Source organism: Calliphora vicina, chromosome 3 (genome assembly GCF_958450345.1).
Source record: "Calliphora vicina chromosome 3, idCalVici1.1, whole genome shotgun sequence".
In the NCBI taxonomy this organism is placed as follows: domain Eukaryota; kingdom Metazoa; phylum Arthropoda; class Insecta; order Diptera; family Calliphoridae; genus Calliphora; species Calliphora vicina.
Genome location: NC_088782.1, coordinates 8,688,990 through 8,704,259, shown reverse-complemented (window position 1 = coordinate 8,704,259; position 15,270 = coordinate 8,688,990). Strand labels below are relative to the sequence as shown.

The following is a 15,270-nucleotide window of genomic DNA, read 5'->3' as shown; positions in this document are numbered from 1 at the left end:
ATATAATAGTTATTGGAAAAACCCTCTCTGATCATCTACAAAATTTAAAAGAAGTTTTTTGTAGATTGAGAAAAGCGAATCTTAAGATAAATGTGGATAAATGCAATTTTTTTAAACATGAAACAAAATATTTAGGACATGTAGTGAGTGTAACCGGAATAAAAACAGATCCAGATAAAGTCGCGGCCATAGCTCAAATACCAACACCAATGAACATTCGAGACGTAAGACGATTTTTAGGAGTTGCTTCATGGTACAGGAGATTTGTGCCAGATTTCTCAAATATATCTCAGCCTTTAACTCGATTATTGAAGAAAGGAAAACATTGGAAGTGGGAAACGGAACAGCAACAGTCCTTTGAATTACTTAAAACCAAACTTACTGAAGCGCCAGTACTAGCGTGTCCAGACTTTACCAAAACATTTAGTTTACAAACCGATGCGAGTGATTATGGGTTAGGAGCCGTATTAACTCAAGAATTCGATGGAGAAGAACGTGTAATAGCTTATGCTAGTCGCCATTTAAATCCAGCGGAGAAAAACTACTCGACCACTGAGAAAGAATGTTTGGCCATAATTTGGGGTATACGAAAAATGCGCGCTTATCTAGAAGGATACAAATTTATCGTAATTACAGACCACCTGGCACTCAAATGGCTTAATTCGATCGATAGTCCCACAGGAAGATTAGCCCGTTGGGCACTCGAGTTGCAGCAATTCAATTTCTCGATACAATACCGAAAGGGAAAACACAACGTCGTCTCCGATGCGTTATCACGTCATCCAGTAGAAACTGCTAACATAGCAAATTGTGCACAACCAAAAACACAAGAGTGTAAATGGATTAAAAAACTTATCAACAAAATACATACAAATTCGGAAAAGTACCCGGATTATACAATAATTGATAATCAACTATATCGTCGTTTTCAACGAAACACAACGAATGCAGAAGAAACACCATGGAAGCTATGCGTACCCACACCCTGCAGAACACGCGTTTTAGAAGAAAATCATGATAGTGCTGCTGCTGGTCATTTGGGTATACATAAAACCATAAATCGAGTTGCCAGTCGTTATTATTGGCCTGGCATGAGTCGAGATATTATCAAATATGTTCGTCGCTGTCAGTCTTGTCAAAGGTACAAGCTAAATCAACAGAAGCCTGCTGGACAGATGTTAACAAATATTCCAGATGAACCTTGGTCTGTTATTTGTGCTGATTTTGTAGGTCCATTGCCAAGGACTAAACACGGTAATACAATGTTACTAGTAATTTTTGACAAATTCTCAAAATGGAGTGAATTAGTGCCAATGCGAAAGGCCACAGCTGAAGGAGTTACTAAAGCTTTTCGTGAGCGGATACTTGCGCGATATGGGATCCCGAAAGTCCTTATAACAGATAATGGTACCCAGTTTACATCACGAATTGTGAAACGAGTATTAGAAGAATTAGGAGTCCACCATCAATTTACTGCACCTTATACTCCTCAAGAAAACCCAACAGAACGAGCAAATCGTACTATAAAAACAATGATAGCTCAGTTCTCGGGTGAACAACACAACAGATGGGACGAATTGCTACCAGAAATAATGTTGGCTATGAACACAAGTGTATCAGACACAACCGGTTATTCACCAGCATTCATCACTCAAGGAAGAGAGCCAAGACTACCGAAAGCGTTGTATGACGAAGTTACTATTGGTACAGGTGTTATGACAGTAAATCCAGAAGAACGCCAAGTTCAAATGAAAGAAGTTTTCGAGATAGTAAGAAGAAATATGGCAAGAGCATCCGAAGACCAGAAACGTTATTATAATTTAAGAAGAAGAGTGTGGAAACCCAAAATAAGCGACTTAGTCTTAATTAGACAACATCCTCTATCGAAAGCGGTAGATAGTTTTGCAGCGAAGTTAGCTCCAAAGTTTGGAGGCCCGTATATTGTAAAATCTTTCGTATCACCAGTTATATTGAAGATACAAGATTTGAAAAATAAAAATATAAGAAACATCCACTTGAGTGAAATTAAACCCTTTATAACATAACAATTCGTAGTACTAATTAAATGTATTTTTTTTTTGTTTAATTATTTTACTTAGAAACAACACTAGAAATATAAAGAAAAATGGCTAGCGATGATAGATTTGAGGCGACTTCCAAAAAGTTTCGCCAGAGAGGACAGTCACTTATCGATTTTGGATAGAAGAAAATAAGCAAGAGACAGAAATACCAATCGAGGGCTGCCGTCGAAGATCCATAGAAGCAGTATCATCATCCTCATCGAACGTATCCTGGATAGAAGTGTCACCTAGACCTACAATAATTTTCGAACAAACACAAGGTACCACCACTTTATCGCAGAGTACATCGGGACAGTCGTCACCTGTCACACCATACATCAGCCTGTTTGCGTCACCCACCCTAGTTTTTATCAACCTCTCATCAGAAAGTTCCACAAAATCTGAAGTAACGCACATACCGTATTTTTCACCTAAAAGGTCACCAGAATCCCATGTAACCAAAATAAACCAGCCAAAAATAGAGAAGTCAGAATTATCATCGCCTTCATCATCATCTACTTCATCATCATCTACTTCATCATCATCTACTTCATCATCATCTACTTCATCATCATCTACTTCATCATCATCTACTTCAACATCACCAACATCATCTATAACTTTATCACCAAAATTACCATCAAATAACTCCCCACCAACATATACACCCACTACGACACCCCCATGCAATCGTAAAGATCATTTTGAAGACATCTCATCAGAGCCAAGTTTTTGCAGCGAGATTGAGCCCACCACATCATCACACATCATAAGCCAAACTGTTAACATATCCACAGAAATTGACGAGTTAGCACAGATGCCTCAAGAACTACAAAATAAAATAAACAAATTACTCCAAACTCGAAAGATTGGTCAGCGCTACAAGTTTTTGCAGCAGATAGGAGACAGAACGTATCGGGTAATTGTGGCGAAGAGTGGAAAGGTTCAAGCCCAGCTATTATAGAAGAATTCATTTGTTTGGCGAAGTAGGGAGGGACTGTAAGGATAAAAGTCGTCCCTCGTTTTTACCATACAACTATTTATTTTTATAATTGAATTATTATTTGTTTTTATATCATTTAATTTCTTTTGGTTTATAACTAAAGTTGAAGTAATGTTTGTTCTGTTTGAAATTAACGTATTGTTTGAAATTAACGTATTATGTATAAGTGTCGCCATCTATATGTGAATAATTACAATTAGGACAGAGATCGTACTATAGAATACAACTCTAAAGTTAAGATACTACTATTTGCTACAACTAACATAAAATGTAAGACAACAACAACTATGGTAGACAAAAGTGTATAAAAGGCGAGTTGTGTTCATTGAAAGGCAGTCTGCGCCCAGTTCTCGCTTAGGTAAGACTAATCATTGTACGGTGGTTATACCGCCTGCACCGGATTAATCTTATAAGTGAAATATTGTGAAGCAAGAGCATCTGGTGGTTATACCGCTTCGTTGTTCCCGTCTAACAATATTCACTAGCCCACACCCAGAGTATTGAGAAGCTAGAGCATCTGGTGGTTATACCGCTTCGTTGCCCTTGCCTATTAATACACTGTCGGCTAACCATACATATTGTTTGTACGGTGGTTATACCGCCTGCAATACAATTGTGGTAATAAAGAGCGAACTGCTAGAGTTACTCACTGGCCCACCCCCAGAGTATCGAGAAGCTAGAGCGTCTGGTGGTTATACCGCTTCGGTGCGCTTGCCTATCGATACACTGTTGGCTAACCACACATATTGTTTGTATAGTGGTTATACCGCCTGCAAGACATTTGTGGTGATAAAGAGTAAACTACTAGAGAGACTCGCATAAGAGTGAGCTATTGTGAAGCAGGAAACTTCTGGTGGTTATACCGCTTCGTTGTTCCCGTCTAACAATACTCACTAGCCCAACCCCAGAGTATTGAGAAGCTAGAGCGTCTGGTGGTTATACCGCTTCGGTGCGCTTGCCTATTGATACACTGTCGGCTAACCACATATATTGTTTGTACGGTGATTATACCGTTTACAAAACATTTGTGGTGTATAAGAGCGAACTGCTAGAGAGAGTCGCTTAAGAGATAATTTAAGAGAAATAAATATTATAACGTTTTATTGAAATCCCATTATATTTTTTCTTTCACAACCCGCAAAAATAAATTTTTGTACTGAACCACTGGCACCGGCGAGTATACCCCAGCCGAGAGCGAAAACGTGTCGTTACAATGGCGCCCGAGCAGGGACTTGAAAGATAAAACAAATAAATTAATGGGAATCCTGTGTGGATCAATAAAATAAAGTGAACGGTATAAGATAAAAGAAAAGTTAAGCAATTGTCAAAGAGACAAAAGAAAAAAAAAAAAAAGAAACAGAATTGTGTTAAATAAAAAAGAACGGTGTTAAAAAAAATGGCGTCGCAAAGAAAACGAATTTAAAAAAGAAAGAGCTGTATTAAATAGATAGTATAAAAGAAAAAGAACTGTGTTAAATAATAACGAGTGAACGAACGAAAGTAGAAAATAACTGTGTTGAACAAAAAAAAAATAAAATAATAACGAGTGAACGGTAAAAATAACAAAGAAACAGTAACGAAAAACGAATTAAAGGAGAAAGTCAATAAGTAAAAAAAAAAAAAAAAAGATAATGTTAAGAACGAGTTGGGGCTACGCGTTAAAACGCGATGAATTAGTGTCGTTGCTAAGTGAATTTAAATTAGAAACAGTCGGTACGGTAGATGAAATGAGAAAAAGGTTCGCGAAATTTTTAGGCAGTGAACATGATGCAGATAGATTACAACGTTTGTTAGTGATCCAAGAAAAATATGAAACGCAAAACACATTAGTGTTACCTACAACAAAAAACACTTCAACATCATCACCAGTTAAAAATGAAAATAATTCAGCAAATATGCATCAACCTACAACAGTACCAGTTCCATCCCGTACATCGACCGAATTAAAGCCAAATTTAATTGAGCATGTCAGGAAATGGGGTCTCTCATATGATGGTGGTCGTGATCCCATAGAATTTGTCGAGCGTATTGAAGAACTCGCAGAAATTTATGATTTACCATTAAACCAGATACCTAGAATTATGCCTGAATTCTTAGAGCGAAATGCCCTCGTATGGTTTAGAAACAATAACAAACATTGGCAAGTATGGAATACTTTTAAAACAGATTTCTTATCGTTCTTTCTTCCTGCCAGATATTTCGAAAAATTAGAAGATGAAATTCGAAAGAGAGTTCAGCGACCTAGAGAAGTTTTTAAAAATTATGTGTTAGCAATCCAGAATTTGATGCGTCATGCAGATATGTCGGAGGAGCAAAAATTGCAGAGAATTTTTCGAAATGCCCTTCCAGACTATCAACTATACATTCGGAGAAAAGATTTTTCCACATTACCAGAATTGATTTCATTAGCAGAAGATTTAGAGAGTATCACAACAACAACCACAACCGTTCGAGTGGAAAACCCACGTGTAATGAGTAACAACCCTCGCCATGGACAACAAAATAATTGTTATCGATGTGGAAATCATGGTCATTTTACATCAAGTTGTCCCCATGAAGATAGAAACCGTTCGGGAAACGTCCCCGGAGGCCGTCGGAATTGAGGGAGAACGAGCCTCCAAGAAAGAAGCCCTCACAAAATAGAACAAGTCTCCATAGTGAAGATACGCGTTTAAGTGCAACAATAATATTAAATGGCAAATTACATAAAGCAACAATTGACACCGGAGCCAGTAGAAGTTTTATGCGACAAGATTACGTTAAAGTTATATCTAGTAACCCAGTATATATTAATGAAGAAATAGATGTGCTATTAGCAGATGGTTCTACTAAAACAATTTCAAAAGCTGTGGAGTACGAAGTTACTTTAGGAAAGCTTACAAAAAAATGTCGTTTCCTGCTAATGCCAGAAACTAGTGAAGATGTTATCATAGGATTAGATTTTTTACGCCTTTTTAATACAACAATTCAAGTGGCTGGATTAACCCTAGATGTTTCAAAAACAGATGTTAAATTTAATGCAATTGAAGATGCGGAAGACAAAGAAACTCTTAATAATAAAGACCCCAAAATAAACGAAGAAGATCAACGAATTATCAACAACTTCCTAGAAACAGAATTACCGAAGTTTCAAGAATTACATGGTTTGTCAACAATAACAACTCACAAAATTATTATTACCGACCCACGTCCAATTAAAATTAGTTACGGTCCAAAAAATCCAGCTATGCAGAAAATAATTGACGCCGAAATAAACCAGTTAATCGCACAAGGATGCATCGAGCCTTCAAATAGTCCGTATAGTTTCCCGATTACCCTAGTAAAGAAGAAAAATGGTTCGTGGAGAACTTGTATGGATTTCAGACAGTTAAACCTCAGGTCAGTACCAGATGCATATCCTTTACCCCGTATTGATAGTATTTTAAATCGATTACGTGATGCTAAATATATTAGTAGTCTAGACCTTAAAAATGGTTATTGGCAAATCCCGATGGATAAAAATAGTAAAAAGTATACAGCTTTTGCAGTCCCAGGTCGTGGATTATACCAATGGCGAGTAATGCCATTCGGATTACATTCAGCACCCGCAACTTTCCAAAGAGCTTTAGATTCGGTAATAGGAGCAGATATGGAACCATACGCGTTTGCCTATCTTGATGATATAATAGTTATTGGAAAAACCCTCTCTGATCATCTACAAAATTTAAAAGAAGTTTTTTGTAGATTGAGAAAAGCGAATCTTAAGATAAATGTGGATAAATGCAATTTTTTTAAACATGAAACAAAATATTTAGGACATGTAGTGAGTGTAACCGGAATAAAAACAGATCCAGATAAAGTCGCGGCCATAGCTCAAATACCAACACCAATGAACATTCGAGACGTAAGACGATTTTTAGGAGTTGCTTCATGGTACAGGAGATTTGTGCCAGATTTCTCAAATATATCTCAGCCTTTAACTCGATTATTGAAGAAAGGAAAACATTGGAAGTGGGAAACGGAACAGCAACAGTCCTTTGAATTACTTAAAACCAAACTTACTGAAGCGCCAGTACTAGCGTGTCCAGACTTTACCAAAACATTTAGTTTACAAACCGATGCGAGTGATTATGGGTTAGGAGCCGTATTAACTCAAGAATTCGATGGAGAAGAACGTGTAATAGCTTATGCTAGTCGCCATTTAAATCCAGCGGAGAAAAACTACTCGACCACTGAGAAAGAATGTTTGGCCATAATTTGGGGTATACGAAAAATGCGCGCTTATCTAGAAGGATACAAATTTATCGTAATTACAGACCACCTGGCACTCAAATGGCTTAATTCGATCGATAGTCCCACAGGAAGATTAGCCCGTTGGGCACTCGAGTTGCAGCAATTCAATTTCTCGATACAATACCGAAAGGGAAAACACAACGTCGTCTCCGATGCGTTATCACGTCATCCAGTAGAAACTGCTAACATAGCAAATTGTGCACAACCAAAAACACAAGAGTGTAAATGGATTAAAAAACTTATCAACAAAATACATACAAATTCGGAAAAGTACCCGGATTATACAATAATTGATAATCAACTATATCGTCGTTTTCAACGAAACACAACGAATGCAGAAGAAACACCATGGAAGCTATGCGTACCCACACCCTGCAGAACACGCGTTTTAGAAGAAAATCATGATAGTGCTGCTGCTGGTCATTTGGGTATACATAAAACCATAAATCGAGTTGCCAGTCGTTATTATTGGCCTGGCATGAGTCGAGATATTATCAAATATGTTCGTCGCTGTCAGTCTTGTCAAAGGTACAAGCTAAATCAACAGAAGCCTGCTGGACAGATGTTAACAAATATTCCAGATGAACCTTGGTCTGTTATTTGTGCTGATTTTGTAGGTCCATTGCCAAGGACTAAACACGGTAATACAATGTTACTAGTAATTTTTGACAAATTCTCAAAATGGAGTGAATTAGTGCCAATGCGAAAGGCCACAGCTGAAGGAGTTACTAAAGCTTTTCGTGAGCGGATACTTGCGCGATATGGGATCCCGAAAGTCCTTATAACAGATAATGGTACCCAGTTTACATCACGAATTGTGAAACGAGTATTAGAAGAATTAGGAGTCCACCATCAATTTACTGCACCTTATACTCCTCAAGAAAACCCAACAGAACGAGCAAATCGTACTATAAAAACAATGATAGCTCAGTTCTCGGGTGAACAACACAACAGATGGGACGAATTGCTACCAGAAATAATGTTGGCTATGAACACAAGTGTATCAGACACAACCGGTTATTCACCAGCATTCATCACTCAAGGAAGAGAGCCAAGACTACCGAAAGCGTTGTATGACGAAGTTACTATTGGTACAGGTGTTATGACAGTAAATCCAGAAGAACGCCAAGTTCAAATGAAAGAAGTTTTCGAGATAGTAAGAAGAAATATGGCAAGAGCATCCGAAGACCAGAAACGTTATTATAATTTAAGAAGAAGAGTGTGGAAACCCAAAATAAGCGACTTAGTCTTAATTAGACAACATCCTCTATCGAAAGCGGTAGATAGTTTTGCAGCGAAGTTAGCTCCAAAGTTTGGAGGCCCGTATATTGTAAAATCTTTCGTATCACCAGTTATATTGAAGATACAAGATTTGAAAAATAAAAATATAAGAAACATCCACTTGAGTGAAATTAAACCCTTTATAACATAACAATTCGTAGTACTAATTAAATGTATTTTTTTTTTGTTTAATTATTTTACTTAGAAACAACACTAGAAATATAAAGAAAAATGGCTAGCGATGATAGATTTGAGGCGACTTCCAAAAAGTTTCGCCAGAGAGGACAGTCACTTATCGATTTTGGATAGAAGAAAATAAGCAAGAGACAGAAATACCAATCGAGGGCTGCCGTCGAAGATCCATAGAAGCAGTATCATCATCCTCATCGAACGTATCCTGGATAGAAGTGTCACCTAGACCTACAATAATTTTCGAACAAACACAAGGTACCACCACTTTATCGCAGAGTACATCGGGACAGTCGTCACCTGTCACACCATACATCAGCCTGTTTGCGTCACCCACCCTAGTTTTTATCAACCTCTCATCAGAAAGTTCCACAAAATCTGAAGTAACGCACATACCGTATTTTTCACCTAAAAGGTCACCAGAATCCCATGTAACCAAAATAAACCAGCCAAAAATAGAGAAGTCAGAATTATCATCGCCTTCATCATCATCTACTTCATCATCATCTACTTCATCATCATCTACTTCATCATCATCTACTTCATCATCATCTACTTCATCATCATCTACTTCAACATCACCAACATCATCTATAACTTTATCACCAAAATTACCATCAAATAACTCCCCACCAACATATACACCCACTACGACACCCCCATGCAATCGTAAAGATCATTTTGAAGACATCTCATCAGAGCCAAGTTTTTGCAGCGAGATTGAGCCCACCACATCATCACACATCATAAGCCAAACTGTTAACATATCCACAGAAATTGACGAGTTAGCACAGATGCCTCAAGAACTACAAAATAAAATAAACAAATTACTCCAAACTCGAAAGATTGGTCAGCGCTACAAGTTTTTGCAGCAGATAGGAGACAGAACGTATCGGGTAATTGTGGCGAAGAGTGGAAAGGTTCAAGCCCAGCTATTATAGAAGAATTCATTTGTTTGGCGAAGTAGGGAGGGACTGTAAGGATAAAAGTCGTCCCTCGTTTTTACCATACAACTATTTATTTTTATAATTGAATTATTATTTGTTTTTATATCATTTAATTTCTTTTGGTTTATAACTAAAGTTGAAGTAATGTTTGTTCTGTTTGAAATTAACGTATTGTTTGAAATTAACGTATTATGTATAAGTGTCGCCATCTATATGTGAATAATTACAATTAGGACAGAGATCGTACTATAGAATACAACTCTAAAGTTAAGATACTACTATTTGCTACAACTAACATAAAATGTAAGACAACAACAACTATGGTAGACAAAAGTGTATAAAAGGCGAGTTGTGTTCATTGAAAGGCAGTCTGCGCCCAGTTCTCGCTTAGGTAAGACTAATCATTGTACGGTGGTTATACCGCCTGCACCGGATTAATCTTATAAGTGAAATATTGTGAAGCAAGAGCATCTGGTGGTTATACCGCTTCGTTGTTCCCGTCTAACAATATTCACTAGCCCACACCCAGAGTATTGAGAAGCTAGAGCATCTGGTGGTTATACCGCTTCGTTGCCCTTGCCTATTAATACACTGTCGGCTAACCATACATATTGTTTGTACGGTGGTTATACCGCCTGCAATACAATTGTGGTAATAAAGAGCGAACTGCTAGAGTTACTCACTGGCCCACCCCCAGAGTATCGAGAAGCTAGAGCGTCTGGTGGTTATACCGCTTCGGTGCGCTTGCCTATCGATACACTGTTGGCTAACCACACATATTGTTTGTATAGTGGTTATACCGCCTGCAAGACATTTGTGGTGATAAAGAGTAAACTACTAGAGAGACTCGCATAAGAGTGAGCTATTGTGAAGCAGGAAACTTCTGGTGGTTATACCGCTTCGTTGTTCCCGTCTAACAATACTCACTAGCCCAACCCCAGAGTATTGAGAAGCTAGAGCGTCTGGTGGTTATACCGCTTCGGTGCGCTTGCCTATTGATACACTGTCGGCTAACCACATATATTGTTTGTACGGTGATTATACCGTTTACAAAACATTTGTGGTGTATAAGAGCGAACTGCTAGAGAGAGTCGCTTAAGAGATAATTTAAGAGAAATAAATATTATAACGTTTTATTGAAATCCCATTATATTTTTTCTTTCACAACCCGCAAAAATAAATTTTTGTACTGAACCACTGGCACCGGCGAGTATACCCCAGCCGAGAGCGAAAACGTGTCGTTACAATGTATGCCACAAAATAAGCTCATAGTAGTAGTGGAGATGTGTTGGAATATGTATAAAATAAAAGACCAACTATCAAATTTACATAAAGGATTATTATTATAAATGTTTTCTAGATTGTTTTTTAACAGACCTCTGTTACACATTTAAAAGTAAATGGTTTTATAAGGATATGTAATGTGTGTAAATGTATCTATAATAAAGCAGAGACAAATTAAAATTTGAAAAAACAAAAACGACCAAAAGTTAAGCTAAATCGAGAAATAATATTTTAATTAAAATAATAACAAACTTAACAAAAAAAATTACAATATTAAAATATAATTGTGATAAAATTAAAATGAACATTAGAAAATAAATATGGAAAAAGGAATATAAAGTCATGCTCTATTTAATAACTGTAGGGTGTTTTAATACAATAAAGTTTTTTTGTTCTAGAAGGATTTATCAAAACTAAATATGACATTTTAGGGGGATTACTTTTGAAACATGAACGCAACACACGTATTACATACATCTGAACACTAAAACATTTTTTTCTTACATTGTTGCAAATGTGTTTAGGTATTTGAAAAGGGACTATGAACCCAAAATGACAGCTGCTGAAACAAGAATACTTAATCTTCGTACATGGTAGTTAGTTTGTTATAAATAGAAATTCAATGTTCCCTTAAGATTTATGTATATATAACAATGAATGAAAAAACATATATTTAATTAAACAATTTTATGTATGTAAAAGTATAAAAAAAATTGCGTCATTCCTTAAAGTTATTTTTTTTCGTTTAGAAAAAAGAATAAAAAGGATTCCAGAAAACCTTTAAAATGTTCCTTATACCAGGAAAAAGATGTAGAAATAATCCACTTTCATTTATATTTAATCATTGAAATCGTAACAAGTTTTTATAACACCTTTAAACCGAATACCATACTACGTATATACTAGGGAGGCGCGGAGAAAAAAGCCAGCTTTCAAGTTGACTTCATTATACCCTTCACCACTATTGTTAAGTTTATTGTTTATTTGGAAGATTATAAATTTATTATAGATGTCAGTTGAAATCAACATTCCGAAATTCCCAGATATCTGCCGAGAATTTTAGTATTGAAAATCCCGAGTTATGATCAGATTGATTGAAATGCCGGAAATATGGTCAGAAAACCATGATATTCTCTATTGTTGGATATATTTTTATATGTTACTAGCATAATACAATTCTAAAATAAACGTATATCAATGTAAATTAAAAAATGTGTTATTTATGCATGAAATAACTTAACTTACCAAATTATTTGATTAGCAAATAACGTTTGTACATAATTTTCAAAACATTTAATCGTCCTATTCCATCTGATTCCTATATTTAATTTTTCAGGTACTTTATTAAAATAAAGAAATAGTATCATAAACACCCACTTGTGGATACCCACACGCTGAGGTTCATATAGGCTTTATTTCATGTTTTTATGTTCATTGGTGAAGAGAATACAAAAACTACCATTCGAATAAAGAAAAGGTAGCAAAAGTCCCCCCTTGAACTCTCACACGCTTACGACCATATATGCTTAAATTCATATTTATAGGTTCATTATTATAGAAAATTCAAAAAGTACCATTCGAATAAAGAAAAATTACCATAAAATCTCCCCCTTGCATTCTTATTAACTCAGGACCATATATGTTTAATTTCACATTCCTAAGTCCATTATTAAAGACAATAAAAAAGTTACCATTATAAGAACGAAAAAGTACCTATAGTTTAGTACCTAAATATTATTCTATATTCCTATCCCTAACTTCACTCAGATATATATCAGCTAACTTTAATGTCGATAAGTTAAATAATTTAAAATATTAAAAAAGTACCATTAGGAGTAATGTACCAATTTTCTTTTTCTACCTCGAACACCCTCAAGTGTGAAATTTAAAAATACTCCATTTTGCCAAAATTGTTTGTCAATTTATAGAAAATCGTATTTTATGCAAAAGGTTTCAAAAATAAACACAGTTTTTATCCCTTAAGAATTAGAATTTCCAAAAAATAGCAAATTCATATTTGTTATTTTTTGATAAGTAAAGAATACGATTTAAAATTTGTTTCTATGTTTATTGGTTTAAAAGATACATTAGGTGCTAAAAAAGTACCAACATGCTGTTTTTAAAAGTTTTCTCCCCTGAAAGGTTCAAATTTCGAAAAAAGTATCAGACACCTCCTATTGGCTTATTTTTCAAATGGAGTAACGTGCAATTAAATGGAGTAACGTGCAATTTGTTTTGTGTTACTCTTTTATATATGGGGGTTTTCATGTCAAGTGAACCAACTTGTGAAATCGATTTTTTCCGATCGGCATGAAATTTGCATCAAGGTTAGTCCTATTGGACAGTAATTCAATCACAATTTTTCAACTGCTCAAAAGAAGGCTGAGGTCCATTCATTAAAGAGGTTTTTGGTCGCTTAGTGGGATGCGACTGAGATATTTATGAACATAAATATTTTGTAATTCAAGACATACGTACAATTTTTTAGCAAAATCTAATTTTCTTAAAAATGGGCACTTTTTATATCCTTCACCATGATTGGCAAGGGTATATATAATACATATTTGGGTTAAAATCTTCTAGAAACAATCAAGTTAGCAAAACTGAGTTCTAAAAAAATAAAATTTATTTAATTTCAATGTGGAATTTGTTTATATATTAGATCAGGATCAAAAACGCTAAAAACATACCTTTTAAATTTGTTTTTAACAAAAGGTACTTTTTTTTCTTTCTTTTTTAACAAAAGGTTCTTTTTCCGATATTAAAATGGTTTTATATCAAACATCCTTAACATTTAATGTGATGACTTATGACAGTTAGATGTATGTATTGATAAGTAAGAAAATTGTTACCACTTACAGGTTCATATAGTTTTTTAAGGGGGCGAAATAAATAAAACTCATTTTCCCAAAAATTTTAAATGAGCGCAAAAGTTTGTCATTCCGTTTATAATTTCTACATTTTTCATTTGCGACCCCATAAAGTATATATATTCTGGATAGTTATACATAGCGAAGTCGATATAGCCATGTCTTTCCGGGACAACCTCGATTTTTGCCCTATTTTTATCTATATATGGATTACTAAGTCATTAATATAGACAATATGGATATCAAATGATAGATATTTCAAAGTCCATTGCAACGATGTATATAAGTCTATAGTAAGTTGGACCTACAATGGGTCAAAATCGGGAAAAATATTTTTTAACCAGAATTTATTTTTCATACAAAAAAATTTGTTTTTATCATAAATATAAAAATATTAAAAATAAAAAACAAATGTTAAACAAATTTAAAAAAAAAATTGGAAAAAACTTTTTTAAAAAAAAATTGAAAAATAATTTGGAAAATTTTTTTTTTTAAATTTAAAAACTATTTAAAAATTCAATTTTGATTAATAATTTGGTGAAGGGTATATAAGATTCGGCACAGCCGAATATAACACTCGTACTTGTTATCCTTCTAATGAAACTTTTTTAATTTTAATTTTTTAATAATGGACTCAAAAATAAGAAATAAATAAATATGGAGCTTTTGCTGAAATAAATATATCTTGAGTGCAGTGACAACAAAAAATGTAGACATAATGGTAGTTTTAATACATAAAGGGGGATATAATGGTACTTTTTCTTTCTTTTAATGGTATAATGGACCTAGAAATGAAATGATACATATGAAATTAGTGAGAATCCTGTAAATATGACTTAGTGATCATATACTAATTAAATTAGAAATATTAAATTATGCCCATTTGATTTTGACTGGAATATTGAGAATTTTTCTGTTAAGCTTCACCCTAATACACACCCATGCAATCTAAAAAAGTAACCCCCCCATTTAAACATAAAATTGTTTTTTCTGTAACAAAAACTATCACAACATTTAGCACACATATATACAGTCATGTATACGTGTATACTCCTAGTTGTATGCTATACTACATAATGTTTCAATTTTATTCTATTTACTTTACAACAACGTACAAGTTTTAAAGTTTCACTTTTTATTTTCAAATACAGAATACAGAAATTTCATACCTACATACATTCATATATACAACTACGTATACGGAACACAGGCTTCCATACAACTCGTTTAACATGATAGAGTCATGTCTTCTCGAATGTTTACTGTGGATTAGGTATGGATTTAAAGTGTAAACCTGTATCTATGTAAACCTACTATTTGTATGTATGTATGTATATGGATGTGCGGTAGTCGGTTTGTATATA

General features: G+C 34.7%; 2 protein-coding genes across 2 annotated transcripts; both read left to right on the top strand.

The window, feature by feature from the left end:
- The first annotated feature begins 2,125 nt into the window (after window positions 1–2,125).
- Window positions 2,126–3,024, top strand: LOC135954004 (uncharacterized). Its single transcript, XM_065504050.1, has 2 exons — window positions 2,126–2,181; window positions 2,253–3,024. The coding sequence occupies exons 1-2, from the start codon at window positions 2,126–2,128 to the stop codon at window positions 3,022–3,024; spliced, it is 828 nt and encodes a 275-aa protein (XP_065360122.1).
- A 5,823-nt stretch (window positions 3,025–8,847) lies between these two features.
- On the top strand, window positions 8,848–9,746 carry LOC135953990 (uncharacterized). The gene is made up of 2 exons (XM_065504034.1): window positions 8,848–8,903; window positions 8,975–9,746. The coding sequence occupies exons 1-2, from the start codon at window positions 8,848–8,850 to the stop codon at window positions 9,744–9,746; spliced, it is 828 nt and encodes a 275-aa protein (XP_065360106.1).
- Window positions 9,747–15,270: the final 5,524 nt, after the last annotated feature.